Consider the following 27,349-nt stretch of genomic DNA (forward strand, 5'->3'; position numbering starts at 1 on the left):
AGTAATAATTGGTAATACAATATCCTTGTAAAGTAATATTTTCAAAGTTCCGTTTTTAAAAAAAAAAAAATGAATTAATTAACTTCTTTTAAATCGAGGACCTTGGAGATTAAGAGATGTCCAGAATATATAGTTTGATAGTGTAGTATAGAATACTAGATTTCTCTTAATCCCTTGTAATCTCACTTTTTGATCTTTTGGTCTATTAATGCTGATTAGTTTTTCCCCCTTTTGAATATATCCACATTTTTGGTCCATAATATGTTTATAATGCAATTATTTTCTGTTATTCTTATTGAAGCCTTTTTTTGGTTGTGAACTATGACAAATTATACAAGCTTAAGATGACATAACTACAAAAACTATTGCTGGCAGCGCTAGAGGGGATACCATATTGGTTATCCTAGAAAATAAACAGATTGTTAGGGTTTTGCCCTGATTTTCTTACCATATTTGAGTTTTACTTTTCTCTTGAAGGAAAGTCAAAATATAATCATAATTGCTTTACTTTTCCTGAAAGGAAAATATAATTCTCTTTCATATTTGGCTAGTCCTTTTTTTGGAGGAAAATGTTTGGACATCTATAAATTGAAGAATTCCTCTCATACAACAAAACACTATAGCATCTACAATGTAGATGTTTAGAGAGTCTTGATTATGGGGAGATTATTATCTCCATAGTTTTTAATGCTTTCTTTTAAATTAGATTTTTTTAAAATGTAGGTCACTTGACCAAACCATATTATAATATTATGCTTTTTAGTATATTTTCTTTGTTGTCCGATTTATCGTCATTCAAGGTTTGCAAATTTTTAGCTTCCACATGACGTCCTGATTATTTTGATCCCCACAAGTGGTATCAGAGCCAATGGTTCAGCCAATGATTCGGCGATCTTCAGGACATGTTCAAGGCGGTTTCAAATCAAGAGCAACCAATTGCACAATTATGAAGATTTTATCCAGGAATACTACATGTGGAGATGAATTTCAATCATAATTTCAACATCCCTGCTGCTGCATTTTTAAAAATAAAGCAAAATATTTTAAAACCAATTCTTAACCATAATATTTTTAACGTTATTTTTAACTATGGAAAGCAGCACTGATGAAGATTATGTGAAGAAGATGGATCAAGTTTTGTCAAGAAAATCCAGTCAAAAGGGGAGATTTGTTAGGGTTTTGCCCTTATTTTCTTACCATATTTAAGTTTTACTTTTCTCTTGAAGGAAAATCAAAGTATAACCATAATTGCTTTACTTTTCCTGAAGGAAAAATATAATTCTCTTCCATATTTGGCTAGTCTTTTTCCTGGATGAAAAGGTTTGGACCTTTATAAATTGAAGAATTCCTCTCATACAACAGAACACAATAGCATCCACAATGTAGTCGTTTAGAGAGTCTTGTTTATGGGGAGATTATTATATTCATAGTTTTTAATGCTTTCTTTTAAATTAGGGTTTTTTAGATTCGTGGACCCAATTCAATTCAGTGGGATCCTTCATTCACATTTTTTTCCACGTTTTTTAATATGTAGGTCACTTGACCAAACCATATTATAATATTATGCTTTTAAGTATATTTTCTTTGTTGTCCGATTTATTGTCATTCAAAGTTTGTAAATTATTAGCTTCCCCATGACGCCCTGATTATTTTGATCCCAACACAGATCACAATACAAATTAGTCGAAACTAGTCTAGGAAAATAAGTTCCTAGTTTACCTCGTGCATCAAAAATAACAAAAGTGTCATGATCTGGTAGCTTAGCTTCTTCTGTTTCTAGGGCGTCTGATATAAATATGTTGCTTCACATTTAACTTGAAGTGTTTCTGACATACCTGAAAAGCATAAAAAGTATGATTAGTAAAGATTGTTTTTCTGTAAAAACAAGTACTACACTAGTTCTAATATTTGTTGGAACTAGAACATATAATATTGGTGATTTGTAACCCAAATTTCTGACTCTTGAGATTTAGTGGCCGGAGAGATATTACCTGTCTAACATAACCAACAAAAAGTAAAGCAAAAACAAAAGTATTAGAACTAGTGTATACTAGGTGGGTTCGATAGGACTTGGGAGTTATAATATATAACAGGAAAAAAAAAGGTAAACGACATGCCCTTGGTGATTCTAGTTCTAGTAGAATATTTTATACTCTACTGGTAATTGTTTTGTACTCTGATAGCTATTTTTCAATGAGAGAATAAAATAAAATTACTGTAATAAATATCAGTGAACAAAAATGTCGTTTTTCTCCACCAAAATATTTTTACGAAAAATGGTACGGTGTGCAGGAAGGATTGAAGGGAACAAGTAATACAAGAAGTTATAGCATGTATTCAAAAACAGCTTAGCTTTGACCACTTTAATTAGGCTCCCTTTTATAACAAAATATACTGCACAACAAATAATGAAAATAAAAAACAGGAAAAATGCACGTCACCCTCAAGAGCCGCTTTGCATTTAGAATGCATTAGACATTGAGCAACTCAAGCACGCCTTATGATAAGGCTTTCTGTGCGTTAGGAGTACTATTAATTTCTAGGATCCACTCCATTTTACAAGGAAAAAATAGCTCTAAAATATCCAATCATACATGTCAAATATTTTATCTCGAATATCATGACTCAGTTTAATTTGTTTTTTAACTCCGAATATGCTTATTATTAACGGCTGAAAAAGAGTTGAACTTAGAACAACTCATAACTAAGTAGGCGTTTGGTAGGGTGTATAAGACTTCAAAGGAGAATTTTGTCTTTTAACTCCAAATATCCAAATTAACAGCTTATAAATGTATTAATCAGAGGCGGACCCAGGATTTTAAGACGGCGGGGGCACCATTATCTTAACATAAACGCTAACAAAAATTTTAATGATGGCTGAGGAATAATACCTTGTCGGGCCGGTTATTAATACGTAGCAATGACGGAAATACAAATATATAGGTCAAATATGTGTAATAAATAAAATTTAACACATATGCGTTATAAATAAAATTTAACACAGTGTTCAATCTCTCTCAAAAAAAAAATTTGGCATGTCCCTCTCCTTCCCTAATAGTACAACAGATCCATCAATCTCTACCTAACAAAAAAAAACATTTACTGTTTGTGCCAAAAAGGAGAAGAATGCAAACAAATCGCTGGTCGCGAAGTTGATTCAACGTGTTTATCAATGTCATGTTTGTCTCGACAACCACTCTAATTTAGAGGAACTCAAAATACACTACCAACAAGCACAAGGAACTCACAAAGTGTTGCCACTGTGGTCAGTGTTATGATAGTGAAAAGCCGTTGGCGGCACACCTCAGTTGTTGTCCCAATCGCTTTGTGCTCCGTAAAGGTGATTTTAGAATCCTTCCTGATACATCTAATAATAAGAAGAAGAAAAATCTGTTGAAAAATCATAAGAGAGAGAGAGCAAAGGTGAAAAGGTATGTTTTTTTCTGTTCTGGTTTTTTTTTTTTTTTTTTTTTTTTTTTTTTATATATATGAAATTCAGATATATATGTGCAGCCACCTGGTTCTCATGCTGATGATGATACGGAGATGATGAAGACGAAGGAGAGAAAAGAATGAAGATATGCTATTTTTTTTTTAAGGTTTAGGAGAGAATGTTGAGAGTAGAACTAATGAAGATAGGTTATTTTGAAGATGACAGTCATTTATGCCCTTGTTTTTGTACAATGCACGGCATGTTGAGAGTAGAACTAATGAAATTGTTGCTGAATCTGTTCCTGTTTAATGCTTGCAATAGTTCTGGGTTTAATTTCAACTTATAATTATAACCAAAGTCATAAAACTAATTTTTGTGTGAAAATTAACCTATACCGATTTAGATCATAGCGTACTGGTATTTAACTCATGTAATTCTTTTTTCCCCCTTTTTGTTGGAGTAGAAACTGAAATGAGGAAATAGACTCTTTTCTATCATGTTGTTGGATGCAACAACATGATGATGCTTTAACGACAATGTTGTGATGTGTTAAGTTGAGAAAAAGCTAAATCATATGCTAAAGTTGGCATTATTTAACATGGGAGTTGCTTTGGCTATCATATCAGAAAAATCAAGAAACAAGTTATTGAAGTTAAAGAAAGAAAAGATAGATATGTTGTCAATGGATTAATGATGTGTGAAGATGCATTAGCAGCTAGTAGCTATAGAGGAACTGATGGAATGTCCTCTAGAGGGGCCAGGACATTCCACTAGAGGGGCCAGGCCCCCTAAGGGCCAACTGTTAATGCATCTTCGCACATCATTAATCCATTGACAACATATCTATCTTTTCTTTCTTTAACTTCAATGACTTGTTTCTTGATTTTTCTGATATGATAGTCAAAGCAACTCACATGTTCAAAAATGCTAACTTTAGCATATGATTTAGCTTTTTCTCAACTTAACACATCACAACATCGTCGTTAAAGCATCATCATGTTGTTGCGTCCAACAACATGATAGAAAAGAGTAGATTTCCTCATTTTTCCAGTTTCTACTCAACACAAAAAGGGGGGAGGGGGCGGAAGGGAATTACATGAGTTAAATACCAGTACACTATGATCTATATCGGTATAGGTTAATTAAGTTTTCACACAAAAATTAGTTTTATGACTTTGGTTATAATCATAAGTTGAAATTAAACCCAGAACTATTGCAAGCATTAAACAGGAACAGATTCAGCAACAATTTCATTAGTTCTACTCTCAACATGTCGTGCATTGTACAAAAACAAGGGCATAAATGATTGCCATCTTCAAAATAACCTATCTTCATTAGTTCTACTCTCAACATTCTCTCCTAAACCTTAAAAAAAAATAGCATATCTTCATTCCTTTCCCTTCTTTGTCTTCATCATCTCCGTATCATCATCAGCATGAGAACCAGGTGGCTGCACATATATATACAAAAACAGAACAGAAAAAAACATACCTTTTCACCTTTGCTCTCTCTTATGATTTTTCAACAATTTTTTTTTTCTTATTATTATTAGATGTATCAGGAAGGATTCTAAAACCACCTTACGGAGCTCAACGCGATTGGGACACCAACTGAGGTGTGCCACCAACAGCTTTTCACTATCATAACATTGACCACAGTGGCAACACTTTGTGAGTTCCTTGTGTGCTTGGTGGTAGTGTATTTTGAGTTCCTCTAAAATAGAATGGTTGACGAGACAAACATGACATTGATAAACACGCTGAATCAACTTCGCGGCCAGCGATTTGTTTGCATTCTTCTCCTTTTTGGCACAAACAGTAAATGGTTTTTTTTTTTTTTTTGTTGGGTAGAGATTGATGGATTTGTTGTACTATTAGGGAAGGAGAGGGACATGCCAAATTTTTTTTTGAGAGAGATTGAACATTGTGATAGAGAGAAAGGGAGAAAGGGAATGGTGGTGTAAGGTGGTGCAGGGCAATCGGAGAGAAAAAAGAAGATGGGTTGGAAATGGAAATAGAAAATAGAGAAAGGAACTGGTACGAGAATAAGTAAAGAAAAGAGAGAGAGTAAATATCTATATATATATATTATTAAAAAGAGATAGTTTGCAACAGAATTGTGACAAGTGGCAGTATAGGAAAATGTCATGTGTTAGTTTTAGGACAACAATTAGTTATTAGTTAATAAATTGGTTATTAGTTAAATGTTTTTGAATTTGAATTTAAAAATAATTTTTAATTGATTAATTTACAACATTGAATTGATATATCAGCAAACCTATTTTATCGACAGAAAAACTGTTGTGGCATCAGCCTTTTTTTCTATTTTCTTTCATACAATTTGAAATAAATTTTAGATAACATTATCTAATTTATTTTCTAATCTGGAAAAAAAGAGAATTTTTACTATTATTGCTACTATGTCATATGGAAATCTACTTACAACACACGTAATTGTCAAAACCTATTGTACCATGAGTCATCTTTTTTTTTTTTAATTTGCTTTAAAAAAAAAGGTTAATAACTTTACAGAAAGCTTATTTACTAATCTTAAACTTGGAAAAAATGTTCAGACTTTGGCGGTTTGAAAAAAAAAAACACATTTAAACATGATTAATGAAAACTAACTACTCCTATTATCCAACTACATAATGCACGTCTCCCATTCTCTCATTCCCCTGGCCCCACGTTCTCGGCACACACAACTGACACAAGCACACATAAATAACATAAGAGAACATTTTTTTATGAGTAGGAACGGTAGTATTCCAATTCAGCCAAAAAGAAATAAAACCGAAACACAGTTAAAAAAAAAAAAACGGGCATGACATTTTTATCTTCATCTTCCTCCTTTAACATTCAAGATCCACCAATTTAAAATGACATCAGTGCTTCATCTTTCGGTGATTTGATTTAACGAGTAATATTGCCGTTAATCCTTTTTTTTTCCCACCGTAATCCAACCTGCATCTCCACCATCATTACTTTCTATTGCTTCAATGTTTGTTGAGATTCATGGCTTTCTTTATATGAGTGAACGTATTGAAGAAAAACTTACAACACCAAAGTTATAAAGACAATTGATTCAAGCTAGAGTGAATTAGACAAAATTATGGAAGTAAGAATAAAAACACTAAATTTAATTGCCTACAGCTTTCAATATAATTACATTAATCATGTTTTTTAAATTGAACAAACTTTGGGAATATGTGCGCAATAATCGGCAAAAGAATTGACAACATGTAATTAAAAAAAATCATTAATCACTACTAATAAAACCATAATTAATTACATTGTATATATAATCAAGTGACGGACTGTCTTGGCAAGTTTCTTACTCAATTTAAAGTTCTTGGCTGCCTCAATTGAAAATTACAAAAGTTAAGATATTTCAGCTACCAATACTTCTTATAAACTAGAAGCAAGTGCCCGTGTTTCGCACGGGTGTGCCCAATTAAAGTAGTTAAGAAGACGAGCTTGCTTGAATTTTAAACACCATTTGTGATGTGAAGATATACGTCGATAGGTCGACTCAATAAGACATGTACTATCTCTGTCCCAATTTATGTGGCACGTTTCGCATTTTGAGGGTCAATTTGACTAAATTTTGAAGCTAAATTGGATTAGATTAACTCAATAATTTAACATTAAAATTTATATATTTGACTAACTTCTTGCTAGAAATTTCATCAAGGAGAATCGAAACTGTCACCAAATCCTAATTACCAACAACAATGGACCAATTCTGAAAGAGTGAAGGACCCATATTCTACTAACTGACAAAAAAATGCAAAAAACAAAGAGAGAGATTGCGGGAAAAACTCACCAATCGAAGAGGTTTATTGAAAGAGTAAAGACAAAATGTAAAAAGTTGTCAAGTGAATAAGGCATCAATCTTCTTCTACATGAATGAAGGCAGATAGGCGACATTACTGGAAAGCCTAAATTGAATTATGAAAATGCTCATAAAAAATTAATTGACCATTTTGTTCTTCATATAAAAAAAAAAATGCACATGCAATGTACGTGTTCAAAACTAGTTACTACATAGTCTTATTTTATGTATTTAATGCATACATGCATTAAAACATTTTTTCGGTTGGTTTGACCCTTAAATAGGTCAAACCAATCCGACAATCCAAAATAATTCAAAATTCAAACCATCGACCGCATTATAATATCAAAAATCAAAATTTGTTTAACAGAAAAATCGGTTCTGATTCGATTTTGAATAGCGTTAACCAAAGGTAAGTCAAAGTTCGCTTATCTAATTGGCACCTCTGATTTTCAGTGCACATGCAGTTTTAGTTGTACATCATACAAATACATGTGGAATCTGATGTATAAAGGTATCACGTTGATATTTAAATTTAATTAATTAAAAGAATTTAAATTCTTCAGAATTTGAATTGATAAAAGTTATGTAAAAAATACTATTAAGTGTGTGTTTGGTATGATGGAAAATGTTTTCCGGGCTCGACAAAAACATATCCTTATGCCTACTCCACCTACCCCCCCCCCCCCCCCCCCCAACCAAATGCTCAACTCACCCTCTGATCAACCAAATGCTCAACTCACCCTCTGATTCCTACTACTGGGCGTTGCACCACAAACTCATTATCTTTTGCATTAAATATATGCAAATGCTCTTAAAATGATATTTTTCAACCTTGTTTACCAAACACCAAAAAATGAATAGGAAAATTACAAATTTTTCAAAATATATTTTCTGTCATACCAAACACACCCTATGATAATTATTTATTTATTGTAGGTGTGGTGGCAATTACAATCCAGAATGTTTAACTTGTTGAAGCAGTATACAATAGAACAATATTCAAGCCGTCCACTTAGGGTTGTTTGGTAGGACGCATTAGAGAAAATAATGCATGTATTAGCTTTGGAATTACTAATCTCTTATTTGGTACACTTTTTAAACTTATGTATAACTAATACATAGCCAAACGTGCTATTAACAATACTATTAATACCAAAGGCAGACCCACATGGAAGGGTGGGAGTGCACGTGCACTCCCATCCTGCGGAAAAAATTATGTATATATATGTATAAATACCTTGAGAAATTAGTATATATTTAATTGTGCACTCTAACAAACGAAAGTGTCTTTTGGGGCACTTTGGTTGCAAATGCTGCTTCCCTTATATGTCACCCCGGATCGAACCCGAATGTTACTTTTAATTATTTTTTTGAGCCTATATTTAGGAAAGTAATAAGCGTTAAATGAGCTCGCCCAGATTCGAACCTGCACTGTTACCAAATGTTGCACAACCTTAGCCACTGAGCTATCTCTTTCATTTGGTTTACTGTGTTAAATTTTATTTATTACGCATAAAGCTCATTATGAAAATAAACTGTTTTTAGAAGCTCGACCAAACAGGCTATAAAGCTCGTTATGAACCAAATCTAGCTTTTAGGTCTCGTGCTCAAACTGAAGCTTAAGCCAAAGTTGCCCCTATTAGATCTCTCAATTCTTTATAAACGATCTAGTAAATCTTAAAAGTCAGTACCATTTAATGGGGTCCATTTCACATTATAGGCTAGTCCAATGAGTCCACGATTATTCATGAGATAAGTCACCTCGATTTTGCTATAGCATGAAGGCATGAATTATCTTAAAATATTATGCCTACTTACTCTAAGTGGAAATTGAACCACATCTGACACCAAATAGGCTATATGTGATTAAAGGTTGGATTTTTATCTCAATTCCAAGGGGGAAAAGGGTCCAGAACTCACCCATATACAATCCGAAGTCTGTCACTTTGCCTTCATTACACTTTAAATCCGTTCATACTTCTAAAATTTACCACAAACAAAGCTCCAGCATGAAATGGATCGACACACGTCAAAATTCTACAAAAAGAAAAGTTCAAAGGTACCCGTTAATTTTTACCATAGTTTAAATTAACCTGAAGTTTGCGCACCATAGGAATCATTAATCAACAGCAAAAATGAGACTCCTTCCTACCACCTAGGATAACATTAGACAAAAAATATAACGTACAGTTTAGTACAAGAGCAAATTCGACCCTTCACCCGACTATAAAAATGAGCCATTCATATGAATACATCATATAAGACGCTCACACAATAAAGGAGCGACCTTTGAGGTGACCCTCAACACTTCCTTTTAAGGACTGAACCACAAAACTAGTCTTCATCAATACTACTACGGATATCACAATGTTAGTACATCCCATCCTATTGTGTCTGGAATTTTAGGCTCACTTAAAGTAGGAAATCAATATAACCTGAAAATTAAACTACCGAGTCCAAGTAAGTTGTGCAACAAGCACTGGTTAGGAAACTAAGACGGATGGCAATCATTGCTAGTGGAAACAGAACATCACTTCTCACTATAGAAAAAGAAACAAAGGGGGTTAACTGTGTAACATAGAGTCAAAGAAACAAAAGACAAGTCCACTAGCACGAAGTTAGCTCGCAACCTACGTTACATTTGACTGATGACAAATATGTAAAGTACAACCTCGAAGCACAGGGCAGCAGCCAGTCGATTCTGAATTTTAGTTACTTCCAAAGCAACACCCTGAAAGGCCACTTTCACACTCACTACAGGACTCCAAAAAAGTAGGAGGCAGGTAAGAGATTAGTAGCCGTTTTGCCATAGCTGTTGAGACTGCTTTGGCTGGCCTTGGGAGCCGCCACCCAATGACCCATCCCTCGGATTTTGCTGTTGATGTTCTAATGAGATCCCAGCCTGAGAATGGTAGAAATTTGGGTAGCCCAAAGATCCATGGTTCTGCAGTGGCTGTTGAGCTTGCCTAAATCCACCACTTTGCTGGTTTTGACCTTGAAAACCATAATATGTGTTAGCAGGAACAGCTGACATTGTCCTTGATCCAGGTCCATGAAGCCACATAGCTGAGTTCTCGCTCTGAAAGGAAGGGAGAATGAACATATACATGAGCAAATGCTGAAATAATAAAATACAGCAAGCACAGAAAAATGATACAACACAGCATTCCAACAGCTCCCTTTCAAGAAAAGCGGGAGCTAAACAAAAGGAAGCTAACCAGACGAAAGATTGGGCCGAGGGTCTATCAGAAACAGCCTCTCTACCCCACAAATGTAGGGGTAAGGTCTGCGTACACCCCAGCCTACCCAGACCCACCTGTGGGGTCACAATGGGTATGTTGTTGTTGATTACATTAGAGAAAGAGAGAATTGACGGCATTTTATCATATTGACTTTAAGGAATCGAACGGCTCATATACCAAATGAAATGCTTACCTGCTGAAGAGACATCAAATGATTGGTATCCTTGTACTGAGAGCTCAACACATCATCGTAATTCAAGTTAGTACCAGACGGAGCAGCAGGGGGGTTCATTGGGAAGTTACCAGGGATACTTGCTGTATTTCCAAAACCACCATACCCAGAAGCAACACTAGCTGACTGAGGTAAGCTGCTGACAGAAACACTGTTCTTATATTGGGGGAGCACTGCTGCTAGCGACTGATGGTAAGTACTGTTACCAGCAAATGGTTGCTGGAATGCAGATGGCATATATGTATAGCTCTGAGGCATAAAGGGATAACTGATCATGTTAGCAAACGGTCCCAGAGGAAGTGTTTGTTGGGAATATGGATGTACAGCAAGATGTTGGGGCACAGCAGGTCCAGTGGAGGCACTAGTTCCAGAAAGGGTCTGCTGTGCAGGCTGTGCTGATGGATAACCAACAGTCTTCAAAGACTGCAAGTCAAAAGATACAAAATCAATTATGAACATCACGAAAATAAGAGATAGGGGCAAAATCATTAAACTTATTACTCTAGAAAGGAAGAAGACATAAGAGAAGAAAATCTTCTGTCCACATCTTACACCACCTTTTCATAATAAAGGAGAACTATAATAGATTTATACATTAGCTTTTGTATGAATCGCCAATTGAGTTTCAATCCACATTCCTCGTAGAGGAATCGATTTTATAGGTCCTATAGGAGTCGGAATTTAGCAACTTTTATCGTGAATCTTTAAATTTCAGGTTATTAACAAGTTATTACCCTTTCTTTTCTTTTGCAACAACCCAAAAGAAAATCTTCCATGAGAAAATCAAAAGGTAACAATTTTTATAAGAAGCCAATCGTACTAATACTTTTTTGATAAGGAAAACCAAAATATAGCTTTGTTATAGGAAAGTTATACACAACTTCAGCCTCCTTGTTATCCTAAATTCAAAGGGTGAATTTCCTTTCCTCCTTTCAACAAACAAGAGCCTCTAAACTGTACCACACAAATATATCAAGTTAGCCTTTGAAATACTCTGGAAATCCATGATGAGTATTATTCTCTTTGTATACAGAGTGAACACTATAGGGGTTTTACAAATCGTATACAGAGTGAACACTATAGGGGTTTTACAAACTACCAAAAGTTGGCTGCTAAATATTTGGATGGATGTTAGGAGAGATGACATTCAAATTTTTAGTTTCCAATAGCAAAAGCTATCTTCCAACTATCGTTCCCAATGTTAAGAGATCCCACAAGTGTTAAGACTAACTATATCCATTATGTACATTTCCATTTATGCACAAATAAACAACCATAACAACCATTAAAATTACTTCAAGTATAAGAAAAGCGACATCTTTTGCATTTTACATTACATGAAAATTTTGACAAAGCAACACATCAGCAATATACCAAGTGCACATGAGGAAATAGACGTTCACTAGGAAGAATCAATAGCTCCATCAGGATAGCATTACCTCGGGCAAGGAAATTGTTGAACCACCAATTGAAGAAACAGAGTTGCCATATTTCGCTGCCATTGCTTGTGTTGCAGAAAACTGTGAATATGCGAGATCAGACTCACGACCAGCATGAACATTAGCTGCTAACAAAGTGCTGGGCAACGAATTTGTGAAGGCCTGCTCAAACAAAATAGGAAAATGAGCAACTCACTGTAGAAAACTCTGGTGCTAGGCTCTCTAAAAATGAAATGGTAACTTAGATGTTCCTATTTTGCTTCTCTTTTACACCATTGACCTGCCACTCCTCCTACAGGAGAAGCAGGTATTATAAGTTTTATCTTTCTGGAGTTTGTAAAACTAAAACCAATTCACTATACATTACGATTTACAAAAATAGCAAATTATCACTTATACCAAGTATGCCCAAATAGTGGTGCAGACCTACATTTTTTACATGTTTGCCACTATTGTTCTATATTTATCAACTTCAAAAACAGATTAAGCAGAACGAAACTCTTAGCATTAGGCACTTCATAAGAAAATCCTACGAAAAATGATTAAAAGGATCACAAGAAAAGGGCAGGATCACAATAGATCAATTCCTTTATAGTGTACTAACAAGTTCATAAGAATCATGTTGAACTTGTGACATCTGCCAAAAATTAAGTTTCAAAAGAACTAGTAATAATAAGACTCAAGAGAGCCAGAAATGGTCAAATCATTATTAGATTTTGAATAGATCAAGATTCTTAGCAGTTGACATCATTCCCACGCAAACCAAAAACAGAAACACATTTTAAGAATAATCATCCCAAGAACCATGTCACAAACTTCTAAACCTAACCCCAACCTCTCAATGCACCAAAAAACAAGAGACTTCCCATAGATATGAATGCATCATCTTTCAGAACAGTATTATGCAAACATGTATCCATGCGCAATAGGCAGATTGCATAATGTGAAGCCAACTAAACACCACAATTAGACCCTCATCCGTCTGCTCAAATATTAGAAGTTAACTACCAACTCTGAGACTCCTACCATAGCATTCATATATCATTTTAAACCTAACAGAATAGTGAGCCACTAGTGAGGAAACCCTCTCTAACCAAAGAGAGAGTGAGTAGAAAGTATAACAGAGAGAAGCAATTACTAAATTGTGTATGTTTTTTGATAAAGATTATTTAGTGTATGTCCCCATACGGGTTATAACAAGTTCAACTATAATATACAACCCGCTAAGCCAAGAAACCTACTAGAAATCAAATCGATGTACTTTATTTGAGCAGTAGAATTCACTCCAATATACTTGCAGACAGGTTTCAGTACAATTACCTTCTAAATTGAGCTACCAAAATTACACAGGCAAACATTGAATGAAGAGCAGAGAAACTAATTACATCCTTGACAAAGGGAGGAAACTCTTACCATTACATTAGAGAAAGCAGCAAGATTTTGCATCTGGGAACTTGTCTGAGGCTGACTAAATGCTGCAGCCATTTGTTGTGCACTTTCATATGTGTAGCCAGCAGCAGAGGAGGGATAGGAGTATTGATTTCCGTGTTCATTTATTTCTGCTTTCAGAGGTTCTGGTTGTGAAGCAGAAGGTGCATCATAATTTCCGGAACTTGCATTAGTTCTATGGTACAAGTTACTCTCAGATGCATGGCCAAGAGACTCGTCAGCATAGTATTCCGGAGCTCTGCGATAATACATTAGCAATTAAGAGGAATAATTTTCAGCTACCATGTTTTGCATGGGAGATTAACTTCTGACACCTCAAAAATAAGATGATTAATGTTATCCTGTAAGATAGACATTTTATACTTCAAAATGATATGTAATCTAAAGCACCGCCTGTCTTGATAATATATTTGACTGGAACAAAATGAGTCCGAATATAGTGAAGTAGTCTAGAGGACTCATACAGATACATAACCCCAATTCGTTTGGGATTGAAGAATAGTATTGATTGATCTGATCGACTACTATGATGGACATTTAGAACAAGCCAACTACAAAAAATATTAAGAGTTGCAAGGACATTTGCAGTTAGATTAGTCAAAAGGCAAAATTATCTGCATCTCCAGGACTTAATTTGATTGATCAAAATAAGGAAAATAAGATCTCTGAGGCAAAATAAATGATTGAGAATTATCCCAATCACCTAAGTGGAGAAAGTGGCCAGCAGAGTTTTCGTATGTTAGCATAACATAATTTCTACATTATATGTTGATAATTAGATAAAGCAACAAAGAATTAAAGAAAATCTACAGTTTAGAAGGAGGCCTACCTGCATCCCAAGTGCCCAACTGATGAACCATCCACCTCCTTAGGTGCATCTTCCAAAGTAGCTTTCACTGGAGCAGATGCTGAAGGCCCAGAAAAGGATCCACCAATACCAGTGCCAAAGCTACCAAAGCTCAGGTGTGAGCAGTCTGCAGTTTGAACTTGAAGATGGTCTGGGATTACAACAGAAGGACCGTCTCCCTCGGGTGGCAACTCTTGATCATCCTGTACATTTAACTGTTGCAAGTTTGCAGTAACTGATGAAGCAGAGACATTAACATCTTCAACTGCAAAGAAGATGGCAGAGCATTGTTACACAAAAATATACATTGTATAAGTAACAGAACTCCATACATGGAACAACAACAATTTGATTACGCAGTGAAACTACACAGCTTTTTCACTAAATTGAAACTAAACAATGACATGAAAAGCAGGTCTACATGCCTCCTAGGTAGCATCTCTATGTATGCCCCTCCCCCTCAAAAAAGAGAAGTTTCTAGATGGCCTGATATTTTTTAGGATTTTCTTCTCTTTCAAATAAGGGGCCAGGTACAAAGTATGACTTTTAAGGCATCTTTCGACTTTTTAGGATAAGCACCAAACATCAAATTACTTGTCAAAAGACCACCAAGTTTCAACTTTACAGGGTATATTCGATTCTGCAGGGGAAGAACCTCTTAATAAGCAATCACCTCATGTTGAGGCAACCTATGAGTATGACCAGGAGTACTCAGCCCCCCGGCCTTCCTTCTTTACATATATCTATCCGATGCCAGTAAATTAAACAAATAATGCAGGACCATCTACAAAACATTAATAATACCAAAATGTGCATACTGCAGGAAAAGATTGATATTCTAAATTCTTATCAAAAATCTAAAACAAACAGAAAAGCTGCGAGGATTGCATTGTTTTAAACAACCAGGTTCTTTATAGGTGAAAAGACAAACAAAAGTGACCACCAGTAAAATAACATGAAGCTCCAAATATAGTAAGACAGAGTTCCACAGGAAGTTAAGATGAACTTTCCTGCGCTTCACTGCTTCTATATGTCCCATTCCGCATACTAAATAATCCGTACATACAAGAGCCATAACTACATGTCAAGCTTATTTAAAGACCAAGCTCTGGGTTCTAGAACTGTATCCCTAAAACTCCACGTGCCAGTGTAGTTTCATAAGGGGCGGAGATAGAGTATTAACTATTAACCCAGTATATACAACGAGTTATGGGTTCGACGTCAGTTCAGAACCATAACCTTCAAATCCTGGCTCCCCCTCAGAGTTTCTCTACGGAACATGCAATGATAACATTATACTTATGGTAGAAGGGGAAATGGAGAATCCTTCGTTTACTGGAACTGCAGACTTGCCAAAGCCTGGAAGCCTTATAGGGGAAAACAAAAACAATAGCCAGTAACATGTCAAAAGAACTATGACACAAGCTGATAATAAATTAAAAGCATATTACATATTACATTGTAGGGGTAAGGTCTGCGTACACTTTACCCTCCCCTGACCCCCATTGTGGGATTTCACTGGGTACGTTGTTGTTGTTGTTGCATATTACAATACCAAATCAAAACTGTGATATACTAACCTTGTTGATGCTCGAAAGTATGATTCTGGTTTTGATATCTGTAGAGGTCATTCTCATAAAGAGATGCCCCTCCAGCATTATCCTCCTGCAACTTTCTGCTTGGAGGACTACCAAGATTTTCAACTGTGGGGTCATCTGTCTCCTGAACCTCATCAATCTCAGTTTGAGGATTAATTCTGTCATATGACACGTTAGCTGGATCAGGATGCAGCTCTGAATCAGCAGGAGGCTCCGAGATAGATGGCTGCTCGATCACGGGCCATTCCTCATCAGTTGAAAGATGCTGCACCGGATAATCCCCAGGCTCTTGATGCATCTCAGAAAATTTGGAAGTATGATCATCAGAGTACTGAATATTTTGATGTGATGCACCAGAAGGGAGCCCCTGAACATGGTTTTGGTTGGCATTGACATTGTGGTGAGCTACACTCGGCACTTTGCTCTGTGGTCTACCCATCTTCACAATATCAGCCATGGAAACTTGACCAGGCACCCCACCCCAAGTGGGTTGATATCCAGAAGAATGCTGTGAGACTGATGAAACACCATCAACTGCTGCAGGTGCTGGCCATTTACTTTCATTTGCAGCAACATCACTGTAATACGTATCAGACAAGCTGATGGTAATTATTCAGTTAGTAATATTAATGCCAGGGACACTTTAATAGAAAGAACCACATCGTGGGGTTATGGAGTAGTCTACTGGAACCAAAAAGACGAGCATCTAAAAGCAACTGATGTCCTTTTGAGAGAAACTAACCTATTTAAGAAGTTGAAACTACTAACCTGATGGTTGTAGCCCTCCTGCTTATGTTACTTCCGGAAACTCCAGGAGTAGAAGTCACATTACTCGTATTTGATCCATTCTCCTTTCTGTATCCAGGAGTAGGCTTGGTAGACTCTGGCAAAGGCGGTCAGAAACCAAATGATATCCTCATGAGATAACACGACAAACTATAAGAACTCAGACTTGATTCTGTTTGAAGAAGATTGTACGTGATCATGCATATACCTGATCCACCACGCCCAACATATCGTTCTGCACCTCCCCTGCTGCCACGGCCTGAATTGCTAATTGCACCACGTGGCCTGGATTCAGTTATATCCTTACTCTGAACCAAAGATAAATATGGAATATGAAGAAATGAACAAGCCATTTGATAGAGTAACATAATAACACCTTATAATATTCTGCTAGAACATGTAACCCATCAGACAAGACAAAAAACATATCAAGAAGAAGTACCGTGCACGACTCAGGACACATAGTGCACCATAATTTTTTTTGAAAAGAATAGTGCATCATCATTTATTAGTATAAAACAGAAAGAGAGCTTGGAATATCAAGAATAAGAATCGGGTGCCTGTTAAAAAGAATTTCTACGGATCAAATTTCCAAATAAAGAATCTTTCTCTTTTCTCCTTTGTTTTTAAAGATGATATAGTCAGGATTCCATCAGAAGTTAATCTCAAACCAGGGTAGTGAGAGATCTGAGGAGACCAATTTTCCCTCATCTCATATCAAATAAATCATAAGAGAAATAGGCAGTACTAAGGACAAGAAAATTAAAATCAGAGCTCCATGACCAACTTGTCTCTAGAATTCTTGCTTTAAGTAAAGACTACGAACCTCTTTTCTCTTTTCACGTTTGCTCTTCACCTCATGAAAAGTATCTAGCCAATCAACAAACTTCAATTAGAAGGTGATCAAAATAATGACAAACTATGATCACCATTCAATAAGATGGCAGACCATGTAGTAAAGAATAACAAGAAGTATTATCACCTCAAGTACAATTACAGCATAGAAGAGCATAGAGGAAGCAAACATGATTCATTGGGATTCCCTAAAAGATGGGAAACTCTGAACAACAAGGACACATTCAACTGCAGTAAACCAATGTTCTAAAAGTGAAAGCACAAAAAGTATTAAGTTCCTGGGGCTTTAAGAGAGAAACGAGAAGCAAACACATGCTTCTTCGCAGTAAAGTGCGCAGTTCCAAAAAACAAAAGTTACATAACAGGGAATTCAGTACTTGTACCCCCAAAATTGCAACAACATTAATGTAAAAGTTTAAGAAAAGATGGTAAAAGAAGAGTAATCGTAATCGTAAACAAGATAAGAATAAGACAATAATTAACATAGAACGCATTAGAAAAGAAATCCTAGTACTCGAAAAGCAAAAGCCCTTAAGACCGTATTTCTCCCTTTTCTTGAATCAATGAAACATCACCTGTCTTTCTGATATAGCTTGACACATAATTATCTAAGCCACACATTGCATGCTCAATCAGCTAACATAGCTTTTAATAAATCTGGAACTAACTAACAGGTATAGCAAAAAAAATCAAACCTTGCACTCAAGAAACGGGTATTATCTACACATGATGAAAGTTATAAACCATATACTTCACACGCACTCAATAAAAAAGAACTATTTTACAGATTCTATTACTTTCCTTGGTTTTATCCATCAAAATCAAATCTTGCACTCAAGAAAATGGTATTGTCTACACATGATGAAAGATACAAATCATATAGTTCACAGACAACCAACTGGTGTCACTTCTTCTTTCTTTAACAAAAAAAAGACCGCATGAAAGTGTGGGAAAAAAAAAAAGTAAATTATTATTCTTTTCTTTTTCCTGTTCCTGTTCCTCAAAAAACCATACACAGTTGCTAACTCGCAGTATTTCCAATAAAAAAGAACTATTCTTACAGATTCTTGATTCTATCCATAAAAGCAGTTACTTTTACTGAAAAATTAACAGAAACACAAAAAACCCTAAAACACTATCTAAAGACAAACACCCAAAAAAGATACTAAAAGAATTAAGGTTTATGGGGGGTTAAAGACCTTGAGTAAGAAGCCTATTAACGGCTTCATTAGGGTCCATATTACATTCTTTAAGCATAGCATAGATCTCTGCTTCAGGGCAATTAACTATCTCCTTTAAGCTCTGCACCATCTTCCTTGAACCTGCTGGTATGGATTGTACCCCACCAACTCCACCATTCTTTCTACTACTCATCCTCTTTTTCTCTGAAAAAAGAGAGAGAGAAAAAAAACAACAACAATATACCCACTATATATATATATATTTCCTTCTTTCAGATCTGTTACAGTTTAGGTTTTCAAGAGTCTCTTCTTCTGTATATCGTAGATATATGTATGTCTCTGAAGAAAGAGGCACACGGTGGAAGGGGTTTTTGCTGCTTCTCTTCTCTCTGTGGGTTTGGGATTTTTCGCTATGTGGGCTTTCTCCTCTAATATACTGTAGTAAATTAGAGTTTTTTTTTTTTCCTTTTTACCTCTTTTATGTTTTTGGGAAACCACCTTTTTTTTTTTTCCTTTTCTTTCTTTTTCTCTCTAAAAGAGTTTATGGTTATACACCTGACTAGTTATGTGATGCAAGAAATAAAAGTAGATATTTTAATTAAAGAAATATAATTTATATTAGTATAAGTGTACAACAATAATAACAATCATATACCTATCAGTAGCCCCACAAAGAATTACGTTAGTAATAATTAAATTTCATATAAGTATATTTTCAATATATGAAAGCAAAACTTTCATTCCACTCCTTTAATATTTTAACTTTCATTTTGATGAAATTATTTACTTCAAATTAAATGCGGAGCCAGAATTTGACATTTATAAGTTATGTATCCTAATTTTATGAAGTTATTTAGTTCTAAATAAATAATCTATACATAGTTAATGAACTTTTAAGATAAATACATAATTTAACTCAGGCAATGGATGAGTCAAATTCCTCCCTTAATTAGGGATTAGGGGTTCGAATACGGATATGGAAAATCTTTGAGGAGTGCTTCCGAACGGGCGCGATATATCTTGTAATTATCCGGATTAATCGGCTAAATGCGATATCGAGCATCAAACGTAAAACCAAAGAACATGAAAAATGAGGTAGGAGGTTCGATAGCTTTTGAAAAGTAGACCTTAAAAAAAAAAAAAAAAAATTGACTTAAATAAATAAGATTAGTACCTAAAAGTAATTAATTAAAAAGTTTTGAAAATTCTTGTGAGGACTACAAAAGTCCCTAAGTTTGCCCTTATATATAGTAGTAAAATATTTTTCAGCTTTCGCCCCAACAATTGGTTGTTCCATTTTTTCTTGCTACTATCACCACTCGTTCACCTCGAAGCACATTAGATTAACTATCGGTTATTTTTTTTCTACTTGAACTAGTTTCAAGTGTGTTTTATTTAATATATAAATGATGATAGTTCATACAAGTTTTATTTAATACATAGATGGTGATAGCTCATATAAAAAAAAAAAAAAAATAGCTGATAATTGAAGTGTGAAACTCGCGAAAAAATTAAAAGTGCAAGGTGTTTTTACTATTATCTCTAATAAAAATAAAAGTATCTCTGTTTTGTGTCTGTCTATGCCTACTTGTGATTTTAGCTTCTTTTTGCTTTCTTTTCTTTTTTTAAAAAATTCTTCAAAATTTTGGTTTTGGAATTATTGAAGACTATCAATACTTTTTAACTACTGAAATTAAAAAGTAAATTTGGTTTGACTTTTTAGTAAGTAGGAACATCTCTCTTTTTCATTTCCTTCTTAGAGAAAAAATCTTACTACATGCACTAGATAAGGATGAATATATGTCACGCCCCGAACCATGGCTCTGGCGATGAATATATCGCATGCGACCGAGAACCACATTTTGAATCATCACGAGGCATACATGAGCTTTAAATATAGCATGAACGCGATGCTTTTATAAAACACGAGATGTCATAATAATTTAATGAAATACTTGTTTGAATCGAAATAACATAAGTCGAGCTAAAGATGGCTAAACACCTCGCATGTCCAACATAACTAAACCGACTAGTCTATGAAACCTCTAATCGTGAATCCCGACCGGAAAGCATACTTGCCGGGACAAGTGCCCCCCAAAGATACCTTTAAATGCACGACTAGTAAAAATAAAGATAACCGACTAAACCCCGAATGAGACGGGCTCACCAATGAGCCGATACGAGTCGCCGGCCCCATCGAGCGTACGCGTCTCTCCGAGACCAAGCACTCGCATCGTGAAATGCAGCCCCCAAGGCAATAAATCTGGGACGCGCATTTCGAATGTACCGGTATATAAACACACGAGAGAATAAACGGCACATAATATATAGACACGAAACCGAACCGAAACCGACATCGAACATGAATACGAGTACCGTAAGTACGGAGTAACTGTACCGAGATGAAAACATGATAATAACCGTAATACCGATACGAACCACCACGGGGAGAAACGCGGACTTAGCCCTTGTACCTCGCTGTGGCACAAGACGTGAACATGACATGAATGGATCCAAAATCCCTCAATGGGAAAAATATGAAGGAATGGAGCGATCCTTATCCTACGTTGGCATACGTAGTTTCGTTATCCGAGTCAGATACAACTCCTTGAATACGAAAGACAATAAATTACATGATTTTTCGATTCTTAATACGAACATGGATACATGAAGACACGACAATAAATACATATATATATATATATATATTGTTATACCTCGCATTTTACGCGTATTGGGAAAATTGGAAACAAGTCGAACGGTAGGAATCGAGGTTCCAATGGATTCTACTTAGCGTGTACGTGATGTTTGTAAATCATGACGTGGTAATATTGGAAAAGACTAAGGGCGAAATTGGAATTTTGGAAAATGGTTTCATGAATTACCAAAATGTGGAAGCTAAGGAAATTTTGGAAAATTAGCAAGACAAAATTTGAAAAAAATTTTGTTACTACGGCTTGGATAAAATTTAAATCCAAGCCATGCATGGTTGTGACAACCTAAGATAAATAAGAGGCAAGGTTCATTAATTTTCTAGAAAATTCAAGACAAATTGAGATGGAGAAAAACAAGAGAATGAACATATGCCATTCGGCTTTATGAAATCCAACCCTCCAAATTTTGATTCCAAAAATTATATATTCCTACCAATTCAAGGTCCCTTAACAACGTGGCGTAGTTATTTCGAAGATAACCCATTGGTTTCGTCGTTTGGATGAATTGAAGTCAAGAAACAGGAAGGTAAGAATTCACCCTTCTATTTATGTTGGCGAAGGTTCGTTGTGTGTTGTACATGTAAACGAGAAGAAATATATAGAAATATGAAGTTTGCATGGTATTTAGTTATGCATGCATGGCCGAGTACGAAGCTATGTTGTTCGAGATGAATTGAATTTTATGTTGTATTTTAGTTGTGGTTATGATGGAATTTGTATTGAAATGGAAGATGGATGAATTTGATGGAATATGGAAATGTAGGTGTGGCCGTGTGGTAAAGTTGGAATGAAAATGAATTAAGTTTGTTTAATATGTTAATTGTGTTGTTTGTGATCCTTGCAATGTATATGAAGCGTAAAACGACGAAAGTTGCGTTGAAACGGGATGTTAAGTTTATGTCATCTTAGTATGATTTTGTGACATTATGAAAATTTAATTGTTAAGTGCAATTATAATGATTGTTGATGAATTTAGAGTGTGAAACATGTTAGGAATAAGTATGTTAAAGATTAGAAGATTCGGAGGAATTATGGCTGTGAGCAAGTTTGTATGTCTTGAGAATATGTTGTAGGAATTATGAAACGCTTCCGAATTATATTGTAATGATCTTGATCCATAATGAATGAGAGCATGTTGATATTGATTTGAAAATGCGAAGTCGGAATGGAAGTTACGGCATTATGTTGGAAAGTTGATTAGTTGTGTTACATTGTGATTTGTAGTGATTGTTGTTGTTGATGTCTCGTGGGTTGTTGTTGATTGTTTTAAGCCGAGTTTAATTCTCGGGGTGTCGTATTTATAGGGGAGGTGCCGCCCCAAATTTTTATAGACAAGCATTGGGCAAGAACTTCTAAGGAATAGTAATTGTAAGAATGGATTTTATGATCGGAGTTTTTAACCGTAAAAAGGCAAGAAAGGTATGTAAAGCTTACCTATTCTTTATTTGGCACGTCCTAGACCTATTAGGCCGAAAACGGAACCTCGTGGAAAATTTCGCTCCTAGAAATTCGAGTTTGATTTTGAATACTATTCATTCAAGATAATTGAATCATAAAGCTTGCTTTTGGATATAAGAAGCTTCAACCTTCGTATCTTTTGCAAATATCCGAAAAACTTTCCTAAATAACTTTATGGAGCCTAATGATTAAAATTTACGTCCGCCACCTCAATTGACCGAGGTGGGCCCACTATTTCGATTTTCCTTTTGTATTTACGATTTGTCTTCAACTTTCAAGGAATGTTTTAACTACTAAACAAAAGTCATTTTAAACATTCCATTAAGTCCGATAAACGTTTTGATACGTACTTTGACGAATGTTGGTCCCCGACATAACTTACCGTGATGTCCGAAAGGTACGTACTATGATTCCGTCGATTTACCTTCGATTTGTCATTCGGCCTCATCTACCGAGTCTCCGGAAATTTTTATGGTATTTTATTGCATTTAGTTTCTCATACTCCACTCGTGGATGCCTCAATGCTTCCCACACCGAGCCCGGCCAGGATATGTTCTCAAGCGTATGTCTCGCATTGTTCGCCACGCCCTAAGTGCGTAGGGGCAGTATATACGTGTCTACAACGATGGCCTATTATGCCGATATGATATGCTTCCGATATGGCCATTTGGTATGTTATGATTTGTTTCGAGATATTCTACTCGAAGTATGATGTGTTTGGCGCCGGGAGACGGGGCGCTTATGGGGATATGTTTTCCTCGCATGCATTACTTATGGTTTCGATACGCATTTTTGACTACCTATGCATCTTATTTGTTTTCCGCATATTCTCGTTCGATTTTAATGTTATTTATTTCGCTTACTTTTTCCGCATCGACCCCCCTTTCTTGGGGCCGGTTTCGTGCCACGGTACGAGGGGGCCGATTTGCCCGCCAGTTGTCTACCGCTGGTTGCTGTGCTCCTTGTCCCCGAGCCCGTATTTTGGTATAAAAGTTTTCCCCGCATTTGTACATATTCATTCGGGGTACGACGGGGCCCCGTCCCGTCATATGACTATGTTTTGTTCGCAGGTCCGAGACAGTGGCTCGTATATGTTCCGTGAGTTTGCGTACGTTTAGGGCTTATCTCAGACATGTGACGGCCTTATCGCCTTCGTGCGTCATATCTATCCGACATTAATTATTAGCCTATTTTACTTTAATTCCCGCATATATATATATATATATATATACAAGCTTTTCACGGAAATAAGCACCATATCTCAATTGTGTTATAGAACCCCGGGATACAAGTCACGGGTTTTTCATAATTACGATCGAGTCTCAATCGATAAATTAAGACTAAACAAATGGAATTATAACTCGACAATATAATATATCATGGTTCAAGTGTCTAGGTTTGGTTTATAATATTCCTAGAACTCTAAAAATCTTATAAAAGAACAAGGAGTACGTGGATAGCGTCCTAATACCGGTTGCGTTTAAACTTGTAATGAAAAAACTTTGAATAAGTAATATCTTATGTTTTTGTTTTGAATGATGAGCGAACGTATGTTGGAATTGACTTGGAATGCTAATAGGCTATAAAGTATCTTGAAGGTTGGGAGAGAAGAGATAGTCCTTACCTCGAAAAATTGGTTTAAAACGAAGCTGGGAATAATATAACGAAATTTGGCTTTTAAAACGTCGTGGTCGCGCGCGATTCCTCTTAGTTTAATCGTGCTTCTGGCGCGCGAGATGTGACATACTTCGTACGCAGTAAAACGGTATTTGCACTCCTTTTCGAGCTCCATATATATGGAAAGGCAAGACCTACAACTTTCATGTTTTGAGTTTTCTCAAATTCTCCGAAAACCGGACATAAGTAATTTAATGATTTAATTTCAACGATCAAAACACTGTTTATCACCCGAATGGATTCATATATAAAATATGATCTTTATACTAGTTTCATACGTTCACATCTAACTCGAATTTACTTTAGATATTACCGATACGGTTTAGTATGAAAGTACGTAGTGTTAATATATATGAGACTTTGATTAAATACATATAGATAATTAAAGATATGTTTTAAAAACCTAAAATCATTTTACTATCATGTGAAAAAAAATTATTGTTTTTCACTCGGTGTCCCCAGTCCGACTAAATTCCGATTTGTCGGAAAGTGCCACACGGAGCAAAGTTGCCCCTAACAAAAGCAATCGTACTTAGAGACTCCCGATTCTGTACCCAAACCCATCCCATACAATAAAGTCATATAATTTGAAATGAAATCTCTGCATCTTTTTTGTGTAATTAATTTTAAGGTTCAAGAGATTTTAACACCTTTTATTTTTCCAATCCTCATCTTTTAATAATATTTATATCCACCAGCAAATGAGTAATTTGTATTCAAATTATATATTTCAACATCTACTTTACTCCCATTTAGAACAAATAAATACCTGGAATAGGATCAAGAAATACAAAATGTTTTCTTCTTAAATCTTTTTTGGGAAGGGAATACTCCAAAAAAAAAAAAAAAAAAAAAAAAAAAACAGTGAGAATTGTACATGATTATGAGTTACCGGATAACTTTTAAATTTCAGATGCAAAACAATATAGCCGCGTGAATGGATTTTCAATTAAATTTGGATTCCTGAAAAAAGACGTCACGCTCGGCATAAGCACGTGATAGCAAAGTTATTGGAAGTGGGCCCACTTGGGTGTTGGATTATATTCTGTGTAGTCACGCGCTCATTGATGAGAATGTTGGAATCAAATTACCGAAAGATGTTTATCAAAAAAAAATTTAATATTTAAAGTCATTGATTGGTTGGTCCAGATTTCCAACTTACTAAGCAGCTTTTGGTAAAGAAGATGACGTGTTGGGAAAAAAGGCTTATTCTTAATGGGCCACTAAAGAAGTAGAGTTTCCATTTTGGGCTCTGAAATTTGACTAGAGCTAAATTCTACAACGGGCCTATTAGAATATATGCTGATTGTTGGGTAAGCAGTTGGGGAGAGCCTTGTACTTTTTCTTGTCATGCAATGAGTTTTGGACCCCGATAAATTCGAGCTTACAACAGAAAGTCTCATTTTGAAAGTAAAATGCTCTCTATTAAAAGTTACTTTATTCCCGCTTGAACCCAAGAAATGTAAGAATTGAAGAATGCTTATCATTCCACATTAATTTTTGGTGATTAAATGTAAATCTTATAGGAGTATATTCTAATGCAAAATAAAAACAAGTTATCTTATGTTGTTTTAGGCACCATAAGTCGCTAAACTATAAGTACAGTAGATAGTCCTTAAATTTGGATTTGACTTTTCCTCTTAGTTTAAGAGATGTGACATATTTGTTTCATATATATGGCAATCACATGTCATCTTTAATCTCCTAATTGAATTTAATGATTTAATTTCAACATAACAACAACTACATATCGAGTGAAATTCCACAAAGTGAGATATGGGGACATTTCATATTAGAGATGTTGTTTTTTCCCTTACTTGTGTTGGGATTAACCCATCCTAGTACAAGGTTCAAGAGATTTTAACACCTTTCCTCTCATTAAATCCACCTAATTACATAGTATTATCCTTTAGGAATCACATTAGAAATACAAAAAGTTATAATTAATTAAAAGTATTTCTAAAACACATTAGTGACCTATAAAATAAGATGTTTGGTATAGACTTTAACTTGTTTGGTGTGTACCATTAGGATACCTTAAACTCGATATTGTCATTTTTTAAGAACACAAAAAAATTAAGAATCCCATTTATTTTCACGAAAAGTGTTTTCCTTCGTGAACACACCCAGAAGCAAGATTCATATCTCCTATACGTAAAATACAATATCTCTCGTAAAACATTATAAAATTAAAAAAAGAAAAGTTGATAAAGGGCCAAATAACAATTATTTTCCCCAAAAGCAATTTGATGACGCAAAATATATATCAATTATAATTAGTTAAATCAAACATATTTGAGCAAACACATATCATAAGGAATGCTCGATTTTTTTTTTTTTTTTTGTCATTGTTGTGGTATCATTGGCTATTATTGCTACTTGCTAAAGTATATAAGTAGTCAATATTTTGCAGTTTGCTGGAAGGAAAGATAGTGTACCACTTCACTCTGAAGATGAGGCTGCTCCACAACCCCATACCTCCACCATCTCCACCATTATTAACCTCCTTTTCAGCACCCAAATCTTCAATTCTTCCAAAAAAATCATCTTTGAACTCTCATCATAAACCCCTTCAACAAGTTGTCTCAACTGGGGGGTCAT

The 27,349-nt window shown here is 35.3% G+C and overlaps 1 protein-coding gene and 1 long non-coding RNA gene across 3 annotated transcripts; one reads left to right on the plus strand and one right to left on the minus strand.

Moving 5' to 3' along the window:
• Positions 1–9,784: 9,784 nt before the first annotated feature.
• LOC132042928 (uncharacterized) lies at positions 9,785–19,189 on the minus strand. 2 transcript variants are annotated; one of them, XM_059433446.1, is made up of 10 exons: positions 18,918–19,189; positions 17,690–17,733; positions 17,072–17,171; positions 16,846–16,960; positions 16,060–16,655; positions 14,462–14,744; positions 13,597–13,870; positions 12,184–12,345; positions 10,706–11,167; positions 9,785–10,349 (listed from the first exon to the last, which is right to left on the minus strand). In XM_059433446.1, the coding sequence occupies exons 1-10, from the start codon at positions 19,090–19,092 to the stop codon at positions 10,062–10,064; spliced, it is 2,499 nt and encodes an 832-aa protein (XP_059289429.1). In that variant the 5' UTR covers positions 19,093–19,189; the 3' UTR covers positions 9,785–10,061. The 2 variants fall into 2 exon arrangements, with proteins under 2 accessions (XP_059289429.1, XP_059289424.1); XM_059433441.1 differs by having other exon boundaries at positions 16,060–16,676.
• On the plus strand, positions 11,656–12,039 carry LOC132042941 (uncharacterized). The gene is made up of 2 exons (XR_009411626.1): positions 11,656–11,755; positions 11,792–12,039. It is a non-coding gene; the product is annotated as an uncharacterized LOC132042941 (long non-coding RNA).
• Positions 19,190–27,349: the final 8,160 nt, after the last annotated feature.

This window comes from Lycium ferocissimum, chromosome 2 (assembly GCF_029784015.1).
Source record: "Lycium ferocissimum isolate CSIRO_LF1 chromosome 2, AGI_CSIRO_Lferr_CH_V1, whole genome shotgun sequence".
Taxonomy (NCBI): domain Eukaryota; kingdom Viridiplantae; phylum Streptophyta; class Magnoliopsida; order Solanales; family Solanaceae; genus Lycium; species Lycium ferocissimum.